The following is a 19136-nucleotide window of genomic DNA, read 5'->3' on the forward strand; positions in this document are numbered from 1 at the left end:
TGCCAGCTTCTTCAGCGTTTACCTTTTTTGTGATAACCTCCTGTAAGCCATAATCATCAAAATTGGATATTAATGCTTGGAATATGTAACTGTTTATTACATCTATATAACCTAAGTTGCTATATTCAACAATTGAAATAAATTATCTATGTCAATATTCAAATTTGTGTCCGCTTTTTAAAAACAACTTTTACTATCCACCTGGCAAAAATCCAATATTTCTTTCATTGTATAAAAAAAAGACCCAATTTTCTCTTAAAATAAAGAGATCAGATCATAAGATTGAAATCTAAATTCTGTAATTTTCCGGCTTGTTTCATTCCAATAACTTGCAAGAGTTGTACATAGCGGATTCCAAATCCATTTTTCTGAAGTTTCTCCAGTTTTAGTAGGCCAAAAAACACACGCAGTTAAACAACCTGGAACTATTTAAGTTTCAGCTGATAGAGTCACACGCTGACATTTCAGCCAATAACACTTCATTCATTTTTTTCTTTATGGCACCAAACACACACAAACGTACAAGCTAAGGACTTAAATAGACTAACGGTAACACGTACTCTAGTGCAAACATCCACCACAAATTCTAGAGAGCGCTTCCAAACGGTAAGACGGCGCAACACCCACATGCATTCGCACGAATAAAAACACAGAATATACGTTTTTCTTTTACTGCCATACTTCAGACCATTAATAGGGACAGAAAGAGACTTCCTGAGTTTGTGACGGAGAGCGGAAAATTCTGATGCCAACTCTCTTCAGTGCTCATTAGAGGCGTCATTGAGCCATAAAGCTTATTATTATGACTATGGCAGAGAAAACAGTGCTTTCAGGATAACATTGCCGTACAAGACAGCATTACTTTGCAGTTAAGCTGAAGTTAAACAGAAAGATGAAACAAACACACATTAGGGGAGGAAACATGCTTAGGGTCCATTAAGAAAATATTCAAAGGCAAACATGTCCGAGCAAATGTCAAAAATGTATGCATGTACATAGGAGCAATTTGCACAACTCTGCTGCTTTCATGCTTCGGAAAAGTCTGACTAAACAATAGAGCGTTGCCTTACAGCATGTTACAAGCCTGGACCACAACTGGCACGATTCCTTAACGCCTGTGGTTCAAGAAAATCCACAGTGAAAGCTTTTTGACATCCATCACTCATGTGTTCGTGCAGAACAAATATGCTTCCGCTTTATCTGATCTATCCATCCACACTCTCTCCACATCACATGCGTGGGAAATGCATCACCCCGAGTGGCCTTTACGGTTCCTAACGCTTCCAGCCTCATGCTGTTTATGTGCTCAGAGTTTGTTCGTAACATTAAACACTTCCGACATAAAATCAGAGACACAGGATTTAATAAAAATAAAAAAAATACTATTGTGGATAATTGATATTAATTGAAGCATGACGATCCCTAAAAAAAAATCCTTCATTTTAAACAGATGCAGCTAGAAGTTAGTCTTTTTTTTTTAACACAATGGTTAATTAATATTATCGTCTTTACTTTAATAACATATTTTATTTCAGTTTAGACTTTTTAAGATAATTTTTATAAATATATCTTTATGAAATCTGTCAGACAGATCAATAAGCAGGACATCATCGGGTTCACTGACATTTCCATTAGATGCATAAAACATTCACTATATAACTGTACATAATATGAAAAGAAACTCATTATTTAAGTATCAATGTGTGCAAAATTGCAAGTGCAAAATACTGCTTGCATACATTTTTTGTATTTCAGGTCTATTGCATTTAGAGTATTAACACTATAGCAGCACTTCTTCATCTTTAATGACTAAAATGAACATAGCTTTCAATGAGGAAGAAAGCAAAGAGTGAGGAAAATGCAGGTTTAATCTCAACTCCATGCATTGTTGCTTGATAAAAGATCTAGACTAAATTAAATGCTGGATCCGGACAAAACTTCAGTGAGCAGTCCATTTGGAGATCTTGAGAAGTTTCTACGTTGTCATAAGGACGCAGGGATGGGCACAAAAAAGGCACTGAAACATTAGGAAAAGAAACTAGAGTGGGTTATTATAAAGAGTTGTTATAAGAAGAGCAATACCAGAGGCTATGAGCTGCTTGGCTGCTAATTTACTGGGTTACTATATTTCCAAGGACATGCTGTAATACCTAAACTTATTAATACTTAAAAAATACTCAAATGACTTGGATCCAGGTTTACTACATTCAATTACAGAGATCTGATTTATAAGTCATCTTAGTATTCAATAATGAAATTGTTATGATACCATGTAGTGCTGCTTCAGTAGAAATTCTTTAATCATGAAGCATTTATTAATTTTTAGAACGCATTGCAACGAGAAGCAAAAACATTCATAGATTTTTACAACATATTTATGTCTCTGTGTGTCTGTTTTTCACTCTGTTGGTAGAAATTTGCACCAGCTACTGTGTTAGCAGAAACTGATTGTCAAATGCAGAGGCTTTCTCTGGTCCCATATGATAACTGTGCATTCATGTTAAATCAGCTGTAAAAATCCTGTATTACGTTTTGTATGAGTTTGTGTTTTACATGCTATTTCGGTGCAATGCTAATGGCTTTACAGAGTGCCGGGCATTTTAACAGAGCCATGGAAAGGCTTGTAAAACACACGCAGTCACCACAAAACAGGAAAAAAAAAGAAAAAGAGAGGCTGGCACATTGAGGCACGGTGGTCTGGTGGGAGACCGTGTGTGAGCCTGGGTGTGTATTAACAGGGTCAGTCAGGGTGATGGCGACACATGATGAAGGAAAATGAGAAACACCGTCTTGAATGAAAGACTGCCAGTGTGTTCTTTGCAATTGTGTGTAAGCTTGGTTGGTGGCTAAAAAAAAAAAAAAAAAAAAAAAAAAAAATCCATGCATGGCGCCAAGTGGCACTGCCCGACTCTGGGTGGGTTTGGACAGAGAAATGGGCAGAAAGATTCAAATTGTGAAATGAATTACTGTTGAGGGAAACATCCCACTGAAAAATATACCTTGTAAAGGCTTAAAAACCTCAAAACAGGCCCTGTAATGGAGTGAATGAGATGTGAATAAGAAATACAGTGTTGACGTAATGACTTTGGGATAAATGAACCTAAAAGGAGGACTGGAAAGAAACTCCAAGGGCAAAATGAAAAGAAACACAAGAACAAAAATAAAAGGGGGACATTTTAATTTAAAAGTTAAAATCTTCTCATTCTGAAAGTTTGATTTGCTTTTCTGGGGATACCTGATACCTGTGCGATACTTTTAAAAAAAAAATGCATTGCATATATATATATAACTTAGATGTTCACAAGTCATTTTTCCAAGTCTCGAGTCCTAGTCCAAGTCAATTCTCTAATGAATGAATTAAAAACTTTTCTTAAAATTCATAGGTCACTTTATAACCTAGTTTCAGACTTGTGTTTGTAACGAGGCCTAAATTACCACAAACATTTAATAATGATTTTTTAAATGTTGCGTTGTAATATTTTTCTATTTACTTCACTATGCCATAAATGGAAAAAGAATGTAATAGTTACCCCATTAGAAATATGTTTATACTCCAAGAAAACAACAATAAATATGCAATAAATATGGTTTGGAGGGTTTTCTTTTCCTCACTCCACGCTGGAGAATTCTGAATAGTATCGGAAAAGAACATTTTCTAAACTCAGATTGAAAGCCCCAACTCCCACTTCTAAATAGTTGAGATGTTCAATACAAAAGGAGAAGGACAGGTTCTAATTTTGGTATTTTCAGTCTGGATGTGTCCTTGTAATGATGTGGTTAACTTAACGTGTCAGAGGCAGGTCATGTTTATTTCTTTCTGAAGTCCAAAGTCATTTAATAAAGCGTTCATTTAAAGAGGCCTTCATGTGTTTATTATAAAGCTACAGCTAACATGAACAGATTGCTATGAGTCATTAACATCCCATAAGCCACCAGTGTCACTGGCTAATATAAAAGCACATTCTTTCAGTTTTGAATCCAATATGGCTGCCACCCATGTAACTGGCAGTGAAAGTTGCCAGCATGAAAATTTTAATGACAGTTTTATCTCATTAAAGCAGTGGGACATTTAGTACCCAAACAGCTGTTTCTTTTCATCTTCATGGGAGAAAATGGAGAAAAAAAACTTGCTAATAGCTTTTAGCACCAAAAAAACCAACAAATCTCACTGTTTTCCCTCAAACGCGACGTCCCTTTCAGCTTCGAGCGCCAATTTCTAAGACGAATCAAACACAAAATTGTCAGATTTGTGCCTTTCTCCATTTTGGACTGAATAGTATGTTGTCAGAAATTCAGCCCTGGACATATTTCAAGTTCTCCACAACTCTAACCTTAATTTTCCAGCTGCATTCTGTGATTGTCATGATTTGGTGTCCTCCCTAATATTCTTTAACAAACCAAACAGCTGGATTTACACAGGTTATGGATTACTGTGTGATACAGCACGGCGTCTTAGTGAGGATCCTGTAAAAATCAAGAAGCGAGTGAAGCCCAGTGAATTTATAAGAAAATTTGGACAGTTTTTCATCTCAGCTGTACGTTTGACTTGTTTGTAACCACGAGCAGTCCGCATTCCTTATTAGATAAGCTTTAGCAGCTGCCCACATAATCAGTTTTAACAGAGCACGCTTTGCATTTAAAAGCTAATGTCTGACCTCAAGACCACAACATAAAGTCTGCATTTCGGGCTGATGATGAAAAATAAGCGTTATACTTTTCTGCCTGAGAAAGTCCCGCAGAACGGCGAATGTGCCCTGGGATTAAATGACAGCTTGATTCTCTATTTTCCGAGTTTATTCAAAGCGACAGGAAACCATGCTATGCCATATGTGAAGCGCTCATGCTAAACAGAGACGTTTCTCAGCATTGAGACGTACAATAAGGCTTTCATGGAGACTGTAGGAAACTGGTAACCAAACCGCACACTCTGTCACCGCGCTGCGCGAGTGTGTCTGCGTCTACAGTTACCGCCTTCAATGCATACCACATGTAGCAACCATGTTTTGGCTGATATGTTTTCAATATGGAGGAAGAGGAAGCCTTCGACAGACCCAATTTGTTTAATTGAATAATGCACTGTTTATATTGAAAGCCTGAAAACACAAGTGGTTACTATGATAATGCAGCAACATGAAGGCATTCCCTGAGCCCCAACTTGTCTTCTCGCTGCTCCGATCTTGACAGCAAAATAAAAAACTCTTCCAGTCTCGCTGCTCCGAGCTGCGTATAAACCCACCTCCCTCGTCCTGCCAAGGAGCTGAGGCGGAGTGTACTCCCTGCACTGTACGATGAAATAAAATGTCTTATCCGGTATTTGTTGTGCAGCCAGGTGCTTGTCAACAGGTGACCTGCTGGAGTAAATCTCTTTACAAATGTCAAAGGTAATGCCAAAAACCTGCCAAGCCAACCAGTGTGGGCCTCGTCTTCCACTCGTACTCATGCCAAGATGCACACATCAACGCATAGAGTAAAATGCCACACTAAGGCCTTAAGAAATATTTTTTTTCCATGTTCCAGGTAATAATTAGCTTAATAATCTCACGAATTAAAGAAGAACAAAATTTTCTCTTATCGTCACAATTATGCAAAACAGAACCCTCACCTGCTCCTCTGGCATGCTGTGCAGCTGCGTGTGCCAGGAGGCGGAGTCAGAGCGGTGATAAGATGGGGGCGGGGCAAAGTCCTGCAATATGATTGGGTCACGCTCCTGACACAGTGAGGTCAGGTGACTTATGTACAGCTTCAGTTTATTGCGATTCTGATTGAGGTCCAGGAGAGGAGAGAGAATCTGCAGGAGGGGACAGAAAAATATGTTTAATTAATAAAGATAAAAATGCATCAAAAAAACAAAACAAAAAAAAAAACAAAACAAAACAATCATGACGGCTGGTTTAAGAGTTTACAAGTCAGGGAAACGGAAGGGCATGCAATTATGGATGGAAGTGAAGTGGGTGAAATGCAGACTTGAAAAGTACTTTAGTGTGGACAATACAAAAAAATTATTAAGTTCAACCATAAAGAGTAGAAAGCACTGAAAGAAGTTTACATAACTTGGGTATTGTGACTGTCAAGTCAAGCAAACACTACACACTTGGGTGTGTATTAGTTGTGACTTAATTGAGTGTAAAAACAATGGCAAACAGGAAGGCCACAGCAGTTGAACTCATGTAAATCTTAGACCGAATTTAAATGCAGCCAAAACTCCTACATCCTCAGGCAGATATTATAAAATGGCTTTGTTTTGTATTCACACTCATCGAACCTTTTCACATCTTGTCGCGTTTGAACCATAAACTCGATGCGTTTCATTAAATTTTTGAGTGATGGAACAACACAATGCAGCATAACTGGGAAACAGGGAAAAAGTTTGTGAAGTGTTCCGCAAAAAAAAAACAAAAAAACAATATAAATGCACAGCAATACGACTAAATAAAGCTAAAAAAAATGGTTTCAGAAGGAACTTAATTAGAAAATCCTAGTAGAGTGAAGGTTTAACTCAAAGCAGGATTAAAAAAAAAGCTGACTTGATATTTCCTAAAACTAAAATGAATGGGAGAAGATACAAGTCTCTAAATGGCCAGAGCTGGTTGACACATGATCCAGAAAACCTCCAGCTCTATTTGTAGTAAAAACCTGGTTCTACAAAAACTCAGATGGGCTGGATGCAAACGCTCACCACATTCTTTGTAAATGCACAACACATGTACCTTTTCCCCTTCCACTTCACAAGAATGCCTCACTTTGAGACAAAAAAATCACAATAAAATACAGAGGTTAATCTACGCTACTCCAAAACATTGTTTGTTACTGAAAGTAAAGAGAATATGTCCACTTTCCAGTTGTTCACTATGTATATGTTAATATATATTTTTTATATTATAAACTTCAGGCTAAATAAAAACTAGAATACAGCAACAATAGGTTCCTGATGTGTGTCTGCTAAGCGTGGGAACGAGGACGAGAAGAGTGACAGAGATGCAAGCGTTTAAGGGTTCTGAGTCGAGACCCCCCATGAGACGTGTCCATGACAGACACACACACTCGCACAGATAAAACAAACAGACCAAACTCTTCCCCTTGTGGAATACCAGGATTTAAGTGCAGAGGAAGCATTTTAAGAGGGGAAGCAGTGTGAGTGTGCGTTAGCGAGCTATATTTAACGCTGCAGTGCGTCTGCGCCGGCCTTCTGTGCTCGTCGTCACTCAGCAAACACACAAAGAGAATTAAAAAGTAAGATCCTTTCACTCAGCGCAGTGACTTCATTTTGTCTGTGTGAACTCCGTGTCTGCTCTTCAGCCGTCGCTCTTCTCAGCGTTCAGATCCGAGGATCTGTACGTTGTTATCTCGTCTCTGCTGACTTTATTTGCTGAAGCGCTTTATTAAGACGGTGTGGTGAACCAAATGTCCATTTTACATTGTTATGTTGACTATACTTAGCAGATAAAACAGCCTGTCTGAACGGATAAGATTGGCCAGCATTGTTCTAAAAGATTCAGTAATAGACAGTATTGTGTAAAAGTTGACTCATTTATTTATAATTTGCTTCTAGTGAATTTTATTTGAATTTCTTTTCCTCTTATAAAACAGATTTGGCCTTTTTGAGCAATAAATGGTCTTTTAATCAATTCAAAGAAATTCACGTCCCATCAAATCCCATTCTTTTATTGGAAATATGACAAATACCAATCACAAAGTTCAACATGTAGATAGGAGCTTAACTCAAAGAAAATGATTCTCAAACAGCTGTTAGCTGAAAACTAGGCTCTCGATACTTAACTACAAGGCTTGGCTTTGTTCTCTCGCTCTCTATAGGACTTGACTTTATCAAAGTGTTTCGGATCCGACATTTCTTCTTTTGTCCTCCACTTGTCCAATTTTCTAATTCTTTAAGCAACCACTGCACCAATGCTGCCCTGGTCAGATACAAGGACTGCACTGAAGATCAGTAAAAACACTAAAGAAAAAACCTCAGAGATCAACCCACACAAACTGTGTCGACTAGCACTGTGATATTAGCGCTCGGAAGAAACTAAACGATACTGAGATAAAGTGACAATTCAAGATGACACATTGGAGTAAAAACCAAGTCACATAGCTTCACAGATGTAAACACAGCGGCAAAACTATTGACTCGAAGAAGTTATGAAGCGATATAAAACATTTGCACAGCACCGCATGTAAACTACAACGGGCAGACGAGCCAGTTAGCAGACGACCCAACATCGATCGGCTGCACAACGGATGCCATCTTTTCATCTAAATACTGGGGTATTATGTACCCATCATCAAAAAATATTCTGTTCTTGTACCCGACACTTTTTGACATATTTGCAGTAAAGGTTTTTTGTTGTATTTCTGTCCCCTGCCTTCTTTATAAAGTAAGGAAATTTTGCAGAGCCTCTGCATTCCTTATAAGAATGAAAAGTTCCTGATAAAGCTAAAAACGTAGGACATTTTCAACTACTTCAGTAACTTCATGTGTTTTATGATGCTGACAAAAACAAAAACATGAATCGATGAGGATGTGGGTGATTTTCACGCTATATCCTTTAAGCAGTCTTGTCTCTGCGTTAAATCTGCAATAAAAGCTAACGGTGAATCAAAGTATCTGTCGCCTTTAATTTCATCTTATTGACAGCTACCACAAAAACATTAATACGCGCCTACACATGTGCACCCTGGATGTAACCCTGAGCTGCTCCTGATTATCTCCACAAGTAACAGGAAGCAGCTTCTTGGTTTCTTACACACACTAAGCATGTTTGCACTAAATATAAATTTTCAGATATGTTATTTGTGCATGCAATTGCCCCTCCATTGCACACGCGCTCAAATGCATTACATTTTTGGACTGTTATCAGCGCAGAGATAAGCTCTAGTTGCAATATTTTGCAGTGAAGGATTGTCAGTAGGAAACAGGCCATTAAAAGAATCTCTGCTGTCTATTTCCCTTTAGTGGAAAAAAAAAAAGAGTTAGGAGAAGAAGTGAGGTGTAAAAGATGGAATAAAAGACAGCAAGGTTTCATATTCTGGGCTGTAAAACTTCTACGCTGCCCATACGAAGACAGTTCTACGGGGTTTGCTTTACAGCCCCAAAATAAACCTAGCATGTGGTCAGCAGCTGCTATCTCACACTTTCTAATTTATATTATTCTGTCAAACAGCAGAAAAAAAGAAATTCCCTGTCAACACTTTCCAGACATGAAGCAAATCTCCGAGGATCAAACACAAGACAAACTAGAAACAGGCACAAAGAACGGAATGAATGAAGCGATCTGAGGAAGACGTTTTTAGAGAAATTAACAGTGCTCTCTTATTTTTTCCACCCAGAATCGATCTAAAAAGAAAACAAGATTTGAAAAGAAATGTGAAAACTAAAATGCTAGCTCTAAATTTCAGAAACGCAGTGAATTTAGATGTTTTTACTCATAATATGGCAATAAGAACCTATAAGTTTTAGCAGCTTTTCACAGACATGCTGGCCAATTAATCAGTGTGTGTGGTTAATGGGTCTGCAGCGGTTTTCAGTGTCTTGTGAAACAATCCCCAGGGAGGTATAGTTTTATGCTGCGCCGTGAGTCAGAGTGTGAGCTTGAGCCGCTTTATTAGCCTCTCATGTGTCCCTACAGGATTCTCACTGTAGTAAGAAAGAGCTCTAAAGAGAGGCGTATGGCTAACTCTGCTGACTGGACTCAAAGAAAGAAAAACACGACGGCCAAATGATATGATGAAATTAGAATTATTCATCCCTCATGGAACCGTGAAGGACTTGTGCTCAAAAAGACACGCAGAGCAACCTCTGCTGTTACAGGCATCCCTGGTAAAGATGTGAAGAAAACTTTAAATAAATGGCAGTTTAAGAATAAATTGACCCAAGAGGTCATCTGAAACGCTGCTGGGAGAGTCCTGACCAACACCGGGGAAATGGATCTCATCGCATTTTCATGCACTGGCTCCATATTTGTCAAAGAATTGATTTTAAAATACATCAACTTTTAAATGGAGGGATCTGACTTTTGAATTGAAAGGGAAATGAGAGATTTGAAGATTAGATGTGGATTTAAAATCAAGCTACAGATTTAAAATTGCCTCAAATATTTTTATCTTAACATAAGTTTTTAACCTTTTGCATCATTAATGGCTTTTTCATTGACTGCCAATAAAGCAGTCTGGACTGCCTTGTGTTTGAATGGTGCTACCAAAATTAACTTGCCTTGTCTCATGTTCTCAGTCCACAGAAGGCTGATTTTGATTCATTTTGTTTGGATTTTCCTTCATGTTTCACATCATTATTGTGTTAAAAGAGCTATTTTATTTTTTATTTTTGGAGAGATCAGCAGTTTCTAAAACATTTTCAAATTGAGTGCTAATGATGCCATGTACTCCAACAAGGGCTTTTGGAAGAGAAATAGACCACGGCATAACCTATTCACCTCCATACTTAGCATGAGATGCTTTTCCACATATTGATCCTTTGCTTCAATGAAAAATAGACAGACTTGGTTGTTATGGAGACTTGGTGACCCATAGATGCCACTTTTATATCTCTAACAAGCTTTAGAGAGTTTTATTCCTCCCATCTCATCCTCCTATGGTGACAAGATACAACCGGATTCTGTCTTTGTTGCAATTTATTTCTTGTCTTATGAAGATCAACACACACTTCCTGGACTTGAACTGCATATTTTCTCATTCCCATTTGGAAGAGCTGCTGGGAGAAATGAACTGTTGGTATTTCCAATGGAAACACAAGGCAATAAGTTATTAATTGAGTTTTTTCTGAACCAACTTCAAAAGTAATAGATTAAAAAAAAAAAAGGTTCGGAATCAGAATATGCATTTCCCGCCCCCCTCAATTCTTAGTTTTAAATTGTTTATGCTCACAAAATAAAGAGACTAACTAACTTCATAGCACAATTTAAATTTAATGTGGGGTATCTAGCACAACTTATGGCCATAAAGTGTTCTCAACAACGCTGGGCATGTGTTAAAACTGCTCTCCTGTGCTCCTCTGCTGCAGCTCAGAATCCCCCTTATGGACATTCACACACAAGCGCTCACTGTTTGGATGAAATGTGCTATGGCAAATTAACCACCTCACACACCAGAAGGAAGGTGAATGTAGCTCCTGGTGGTGGTAGAAAGGAAAAAAAGATGGCAGATAGAGGTTGGGCATGCTAGCTGACCTGCCTCTCTCAGCAGGAAGTTGCTACATCTAATTAATAAGAAGGGCTCAACTTAGATCTGCTAGCTTTCAGCATCCTTGTGCAGTGGCAATAAATCATGTGGTATTATTTTGCTAACACCAGAGCTAAAGCTATGATGCCTAAAATGTTTGTAGTAGTACATATATTTCTAGATTTGATTAGAAAACTCTTATTAACAGACAATAATGCATTGCACACTGATAATCAGTCCAGTAACAGGTTCTCAGAAGATGCTCTGCAAGGCCCCCCTTTGCCTCCGGGTCAAAACACCATCTGTTTTTTCAGCGGCATGAAGGAATGCAGGAGAAGGGTTCTCTGTAGAGATCACAGTGTACTGTCAAGCATGTAATCCTACATAGTAATTTTAATCTGACACATGGAAACCAGGACATCTACCTCAGTGAGTGCAGTCAGACAGAATTATACATATTTAAAAAAAAAAAAACTAAAACTTTTGTTTTTATGCACAATTTGGAGGTGTTTGCGGTTCTCCCACTATGCTAGCCCAACTTCTTCTATGTGTGAGAAGCTTGGGAATGATGGCGTCTTTCTTTTTGTTTTCCCCCCTTGTGAATTGACTATTAGTTTTAGCTTGCTTTCTGAGAACCGTTTAATTACAGGTAGAGGTTTGCATGTGTGTAGGAGTTATGGTGCCTAATGTTACAATAACTTACACTAAGAGAAAAGCTTCCTGTCAAGTGTGTTTATAATGAGATTGTATTACGAGGCCAACATGGCACATCCCACTTAAAAGTTTGAAATGATCAATCCACAAAGGTGCATGCAGAGATGCATTATGTATAAGATACTGCTGCTGTTACCAGGGTCCTCCAAAGAGTACTAAAGCACACTGCATTATTAATTTATGTTTCATGTTACAATGTTTGGTCTTAATTCAATGTGAAGAGAATAATGTCAGGAAAAAAACAAAAATAAGCTCTTTGTGTGAATGAGGATGTGCAGGAATGGCACAACACAAAGACCAAGTGAATTTAAAACATGAACATGAGGAAAAGAGTTTCAAAAAAACAAAAGAAACCACGAAAACAAGGAAGAAATTAATCAAGATTAAAATGTTCTCCTGATTGAAGAATGACGAAGAAAATAATAATAAAAAAAACCGATAATTCAGAAAAACACGACAAAATGTATATAAAAAAGAGCAACACTGAAGGTGAGAAGACAGAAGACGGAGTGTGATCATGGATGAGAGAGGAACGTAAAAAACACGAGGACACCAAAAAGTGACCTCATCCAGGGAAAGACGCTCACCCTTCTGTACAATATGGCAGACTGAGGGTGAGAAAGAAGGCAAGTGATTGGCTAGGCCCAAATACCCTCCTCATCGTCCTATTGGTTAGTTCAGTCCAGCCGTAGCGTGAGTTCAGAAAAAGCAGGAAGTTAGTTTGAGAAAGATACTGTGAGTACAGCGTAAGCAGGGTTATTATTTAGTCAAAATATTATAAATCCAGTAATAATATTAAACAACACATTGCAGAAAACAAAACAGGTACGTAGATGAAACAAGCTTGTTGTTTTGGGTACCTGATCTGGGGAGGGCTTGTGATTGTTGGGCAGGTCAGAGTTCGGAGACGCCACTTTCAGATGGTCGTCCTCGTAGTTGTCGGCCATCAGCTTCATCCTGTTCTGCGTCTGTAGAAAGAAAGTTAAAAATGTGCTTTCAAAGAACAAAGAGAAACCACGATAAATAGTGTGTTTGAATTCAATGAGATCAATACACCACCCATCTTTAGCTGCATCTAAAGTCACAAATGTTTTGCCGGTATGTCTCCATTAGTTTTGTACACCGGATGAATTTAAAAATGACTGTGTTATGGTTATTGTTCTGCTTGCCCAGATTTTAAGTTTTGGTGGGTAACCATGTCTTAATAGGTTTGTAGTTGTGATATTCGCTTTCTATTTTCAGATGACGGATTAAGTAATACTCAGTGAGATGATTAAAACTTTGGATATTGTTTTATAACCCAACTCTGCTTTCTTCAAAACTTAATCCCAGATCTGTGTTTCTTGCTTTTAACGATTACCAAGAAATATTCTGCAAGAAACTTCTGAGGCCTGGAGAGCTTAGAAGTATTAATATAGAGATTAAATTAGTCACAGCTGGGGTTCACTAACAAAACGGTGGACTTCGTAAGAGGGTTATCAAAGTAAATTTGTTGAGTTTAATTTGTAAAAGTGTTTCTTATGATTTATTTCACAAATATGCCCTGGTTTGTGTTGACCACATGGAATTACAGCAAAACACAACAAGGTTTGTTGCTGTAACTTGAATAAGTGTATAAAATTTAAAATCAATGTAAACTGATTCACAAACACATCAGCAACAATCACAGCAATAGTCTGCAGCTTGCCACATACAGACATGCAGTTTATTTACAGATGAAGAAGAAATAACAGGACTTGTGAGTTTATCACTTGGGGGAGAGGGGGGGATTCATATCTACTCATATTAGACCGAACACAGGTCTGCAAATCACCTCACACAAATCACACTTAGCATCAGCGCATAATTTTATTTTCCCATTTATCATTTTCTTTCTTTTCTCCAATTATCACTTTGTCATCATCTCCTCACTCTGCTGACTACGTTCCCGCTCCGATCTACTTTTCCGGCTCCTCTTACCGTCTCGCGGCTTTATGTGTTTCACACGTTTCAGTTCTACTTCGGGTTTTGCAGTAGGCCTGTAAAGAGTTGGGGGGGGATTTAGAGATAAAAAGTGAGGGAGGGCCTGGATCCAAATCTGTTGGTGGTGTACAATCTAAATCCCCTTAGTCTCTCAGTGAGCGCTTCAAGGAGCCGGGGCTTGTAGGGACCAGACTCAGGTTGTGTGTGTCTGTGTGTGTACTGTATGTCTGACATGAAGAAAGAACAAAAAATGTTGCATTTCTCTGAGTCTGTTTGAAGAACCAAATGAAAGACTGACATTTTTAGAGCTATGAAGAGTGCAAAAAAATGTCTGTCTCCTCAGAGATTTCAAATATTTTACTTAAAAAAAAAAAATAAAAAAAAAAGACAACGATAAGCAGAGTAAATACACAAAGCGATAGTTTCATTTACTGTGTCGGGAAAAGCTATCTAAACCACACTGCCCCAAAGTCAAAATATACTTATCTCCATTATGAACTCACAAATTAACTGTGATTAACCACATTTTCTTTGGTTCAATTTCACCTACCAAAGGCTTGATTAGCGTCGGACCTGCAAAATTAAGTAATCTCTTAAATAGAGCCCGTCAGGCAGCATGAAGCAGGCCAAGCATGTCCTGACCTCAAGAAATCCAAGAACAGATCAAAAGCAAAGCAGGGTTTTGGACCGTCCTGCGTCATTATGGTGGTTTGTTGGCGTCAAATGTTGAACTTTCCAAGGAGTGACAGGCCGACCAAAATGCCTTCCAAGAGCCCGTCAACAACTCACCCAGGAGGTCACAAAAGTACCCAGAAAATCTAACGCACTGCAGGCTGCACTCGCCTCTGCTAAGGTCAGTGTTCATGATGCAACATTAAGAAAGAGACGCTGAGAATAACCAGCATCCACGAACTAGTTCTAACGCTAAAGTTGACCAAAAAGGACATAAAAAAAAAACATATCTTGATCATTTTTAGACAGATGATGCAAAAGTTTAACTTTTTGAAAGTTTTACAGCAGAGCGTTCAGAAAGTAACATTTCACCAACAAGTCAAACCTGGTAGGTGTGATAGTGAGTTTTCTTTTGGTTTTCTGACCTTCACAACTTGGCTTAATTGACAAGAACCGTAAATTTTGCAGAATTAATCAACGTGAATATCCTCAAGGAAAATATTAGTTTTAGTTTGTGACCTTAAGCTTAAGAACGCTTGGATTATTCAGCAAGAAAATGATCCAAAGCACACCAGAACATTGGGGGAAAATTCCTCCATAGTTATTAGGTGAAGGGAACAAATGTCACGAAATGCATGATTGAAAAGCTCATGTCCCTCAATAAATGAAGTCATAATTTCTAAGATGTGTATTTTTTCCAGGTTAAATTCATCTGATATTTGGAAAGAACAAAAAAAAAAAGGGCAATACTTTTTGACTATTTGAATTCTCTTCAACGTCCTGTTTAAACTCCACAAAGTCAAAAGTTCCTACTATTTCGAGTTGTTGGCGGTTGACGATTATATTTCCAACACTTTTGCCATGCAATCGATTTTCAAGAGATAACAGAAACATTATTTTCTAGAGAAATCCATATCCAACACTATTCCCCAAACTAATTCACTTAGCATCGTTTGACAGTTAGATACGCTGAATAAAATCAAGTAAACCAATTAAACAATTGGTAATCATTTTCTCTTCTTATTTTTATTGAGACATAAAATCCGTTGGTCAATCAAGCTGTGGTTTCCCTTTGAATTAACCTAAAATACTCTCAGCTGAAGTCGAATCAGAATAATTCACAAGAGAGATAGTATGTGCTTTTTGCATGGGAACAGAAGAACGATTACAGATGTTATGATATAAGGTTACAGGGAAAGCTATACTGACAACCCTGAGTTAGAGCTATGTTGTCAAACATACCTTGATGTAGCTTATTTAATATGAGATCACAGGCCAAAATACTAAGTCACACACTGTACCGACTGAACTATCCAGACTTCGTGTATTGAGAACACCGAGTTCCCCACATTCTTGGTCAGGTGCCACTGGACATTTGAGAAGATATTTTATTATCTCATCACAGCTCAAAACATTTACAGAATGGATTAAGCGTTTTATAGCAAACCTGATGCTAGACCACTTCTGATGGGGGTTATTCTGGTTCACCGAGGTGACCTTACAGTTAAATCTCGGATTACAGGCGTGCCTGAAAAAATAGCTAATAACCTGGATGCAACTTCCACCACTTTTATGAAAAATGTTGTACTTGAGACTCCCTTTACTCTGTACCACAGAAGAAATCAATCAGAACCAATTTATTCCACCAGGTCTTGGCGGATCTTTGAAGGACCCAATTGTGTTGAACATATCGGGGTGTGTGTGTGTGTGTGTGTGTGTGTGTGTGTGCGTGTGTGTGTGTGTGTGTGTACACACAAGCACAGCAACCTCAACCGATTTACTGCATTTTCATCATAAGCCCCAATGAAGGCAGCTGCCTTGGAGGTCCTTCTGACCATTCATAAATCCTAAATGGATATAGCAATCCCACACAACTGTGAGTGCACAAAAACTTATGGTTGTCAGTTCGAGATGATGCCGTACCGTTCATTTTAAAGCAATAAAACGCTGAAACTCATGACGAAGGTGCAGAAACCTCCCAAATTACACACAATGTTAAAGCATCCTAGTGAGAACTAGAAAAAAGGAAAGAAGGAAGACATGGGGTTAATGAAAAAGGAAGCAAAAACTGAAAAAAAAAAAAAGTCCTCATTTTTTATCTGGCCTTCTTTACATCTTCTCCCATTTCTCTAATTGTCAGGAATGCTGACCTCAGCTCACTTGTTTCTGCGCCAATTCTCCCTCTCACTTAATCTAATCATCACACCATTATTTCACTCCTCCTCTCTCAGACCTCCCTTCACCTCCACTCCCCCCAGCCTCCATTTCTGCTTTAAGCGACCAACAATGGGTAGAAAGACGAGTGAAAAGAGGAGCAAACTGATGACTCAGGCTCAGAGGAAAATTATTTCTTCACGATAAAGCTTTGGGGAATATTAGATTAGATTATTTTATCTTCTAGCCTTTCATCGACAAAGGAAAAAAAACCTTTATACATATCAAAGCAGTTATCAACAATGAAAAGTTGCTGAGTCATGGCTGGGCAAAGCCGACTTTTAAATGATATCAAATTTAATTATTCTCCCCATTTTTACATTAAAAAAAAGCATCTGTTAATAAGTGGAAAATTAAAAATGGTACAGAGAATGAGTTGAGTATGGTGCTGTGGGGAATAATTTTATCCAGGCAAAGTCTCTGTAGACTAATTAATTAGAATAGTCCACATTTTTTTCACCCCAACATGAGAGTTTCTGATGCAAGTAAAGAATAAAAGTACAGTGGAAAAATGGAGTGATGAACCTCAGATCAGAGTTTAACATTTAAATAAAACGACCCCAGTCTTTCAGATCTTTTAATATAACTACAACATCTTTGGAGATCAATATTAACTCAGTTTTTATTTTTTATTTTTTTAGACTTCTGTTAGTTTATTTGCTTCATTAAAATAACTTAAAAAAAACATAGAAATTATAAAGTAACGTCAGCAAAAGAAAGCAGAACGCGTATTCCTCCACAACTCGTCGTTTTGTTTTAAATCGCCCGTTTTTGCCTTCACTGCAACCGTCTCCGTCCTTCGTAACACAGAAAGAAATAAAACTGGGACTGGAGAGGAAGCAGGCTGTGGCAGGGGAGAAGAGAGTGAAGAGAGCTGAGGTCATCTTGATCTACAGCTGTCTGGAGCGAGAGGTCAAAGGTCGACATAAAGGCAACGCTTTCAGGGCCGCTCACATTTTAATCGCACGCACAGGTGGGGTTTTATGTGTGTGCTGAACGTCTTACCACAGCGTGTTGTCTGTTGCACGTATTCACAGACTCATAAATCTGCTAAGACTAAATCTGTCTCGCAGTTATGCTACACCAAATTCTCATACAGATTCATGAGAATTTATACTTACGATGCGCTTTAAGTTTTGGCTTGTATAACAACAAGCTATTTGGTGTCTCGACATTTGGTGCAGGTGTACATTACCTCGCAAAGTTATTAATAGTTCTTAGAAATTCTTGCTCAGTTTTTTTTTTTTTTACATTTCAACTAAGCATCAATGTTTTTAACTGGGATTTTATCTTAAAGGATAACTTAACTGTAATTTACAAATTTTACATTTTCAGCTTTGCGCATCCAGATTTGGATTATCCTTTGTAAATTAGCTAAAGTGCCGTCAGATTGAGCCCCTGTGAACAGCAGTTTTGAAGTCCTGCCACAGATTTCCAGTTGAATTAAGATCTGAACTTTGACTAGGTCATTCTAACAGGTAGATGTAGTTTAGTATAAGCTTATTTCCTCTATTTCATCTGATTAGATAAGTTTCTCACATCTTCTACGTATTTGAAGCAAACTGAAAGAGGATATATTATGACTTTCTTCCAACAATTATACTTTAGTCATTCTTTTACTGAAACAGACTTGTGAAATGCATGAACGTGTTTATGTCTCGTCAACAAATCGTCCCACTTGAGCTGTGAATCTCTGACACAGACCACATTTTCCAGGTTTTATTCTGTAAAATGTTTTCCAGGTCACAAATAGGTGAAAGTGTCTAAAAAATCCCAACAAAATCCATTGAAGTTTGTGGTTGTAATACAGCAAAATGGAAAAAAAAAATTCATCTGTTAGAACTGTGGGCTTTTTTTCAGATGTTAAGGGACTGAAAATGACAGCACAACAGAGATCTTCAGATAGGAAAACCTTGAAATACTGGATAAACTTCTTACACCACTGTACACGCAAACAAACGCACACTCCGAGAAGAGCATAGCAGAGACTCTGTGTTGTCAGTAACCACCTGGGAGACTCAGAAGTGTCATAAATGTCTTCATATGAAACCCAAAGAGACGAGGCGGGGGTTGAGGGAGGAAGTTGAAGAAGAAGGGATGCTTGTTAAACAATTTCATTGGACAGAGATACTCTCTAAAGCACCCAGCTCATATTTTTACCACCAATTCAAACTGACTCAACTCTGTTTTCTTTCACCCATTTAAAATGTATTCAGTTGGATACAATTTTCAATGCTCAAACAATCTAAATCCAAAAGAAACTTCAGACTCATCCTGTACGGGGTTGGGTATAATAGTAGTTTTACCCAGGAAAAGCCAAACTCTGTGTCTCTCTGGTTGCATGTGTGTAAATACACCCCAGTGTGGAACCACAAGGGTTTTTGGTCATGTTTATA

General features: G+C 38.0%; 1 protein-coding gene across 6 annotated transcripts in view; it reads right to left on the bottom strand.

The window, feature by feature from the left end:
• LOC106922496 (ELKS/Rab6-interacting/CAST family member 1-like) overlaps positions 1 to 19136 on the bottom strand; it is a 121313-nt gene that overhangs the window by 13695 nt on the left and 88482 nt on the right. For 4 of the 6 annotated variants that reach the window (XM_088003424.1, XM_088003423.1, XM_088003421.1 and 1 more), the window contains 2 exons: positions 12753 to 12860; positions 5603 to 5788 (listed from right to left, as the gene is read on the bottom strand). In XM_088003424.1, the coding sequence (XP_087859550.1) occupies positions 5603 to 5788; positions 12753 to 12860 (294 nt within the window). Of the gene's footprint in view, positions 1 to 5602; positions 5789 to 12479; positions 12558 to 12752; positions 12861 to 19136 lie in introns of those variants that run through there. The other 2 variants (XR_015762196.1, XR_015762195.1) reach the window with 1 other exon arrangement.

Source organism: Poecilia mexicana, unplaced genomic scaffold (assembly GCF_051168715.1).
Source record: "Poecilia mexicana isolate PSO_F unplaced genomic scaffold, ASM5116871v1 scaffold_23, whole genome shotgun sequence".
NCBI lineage: Eukaryota > Metazoa > Chordata > Actinopteri > Cyprinodontiformes > Poeciliidae > Poecilia > Poecilia mexicana.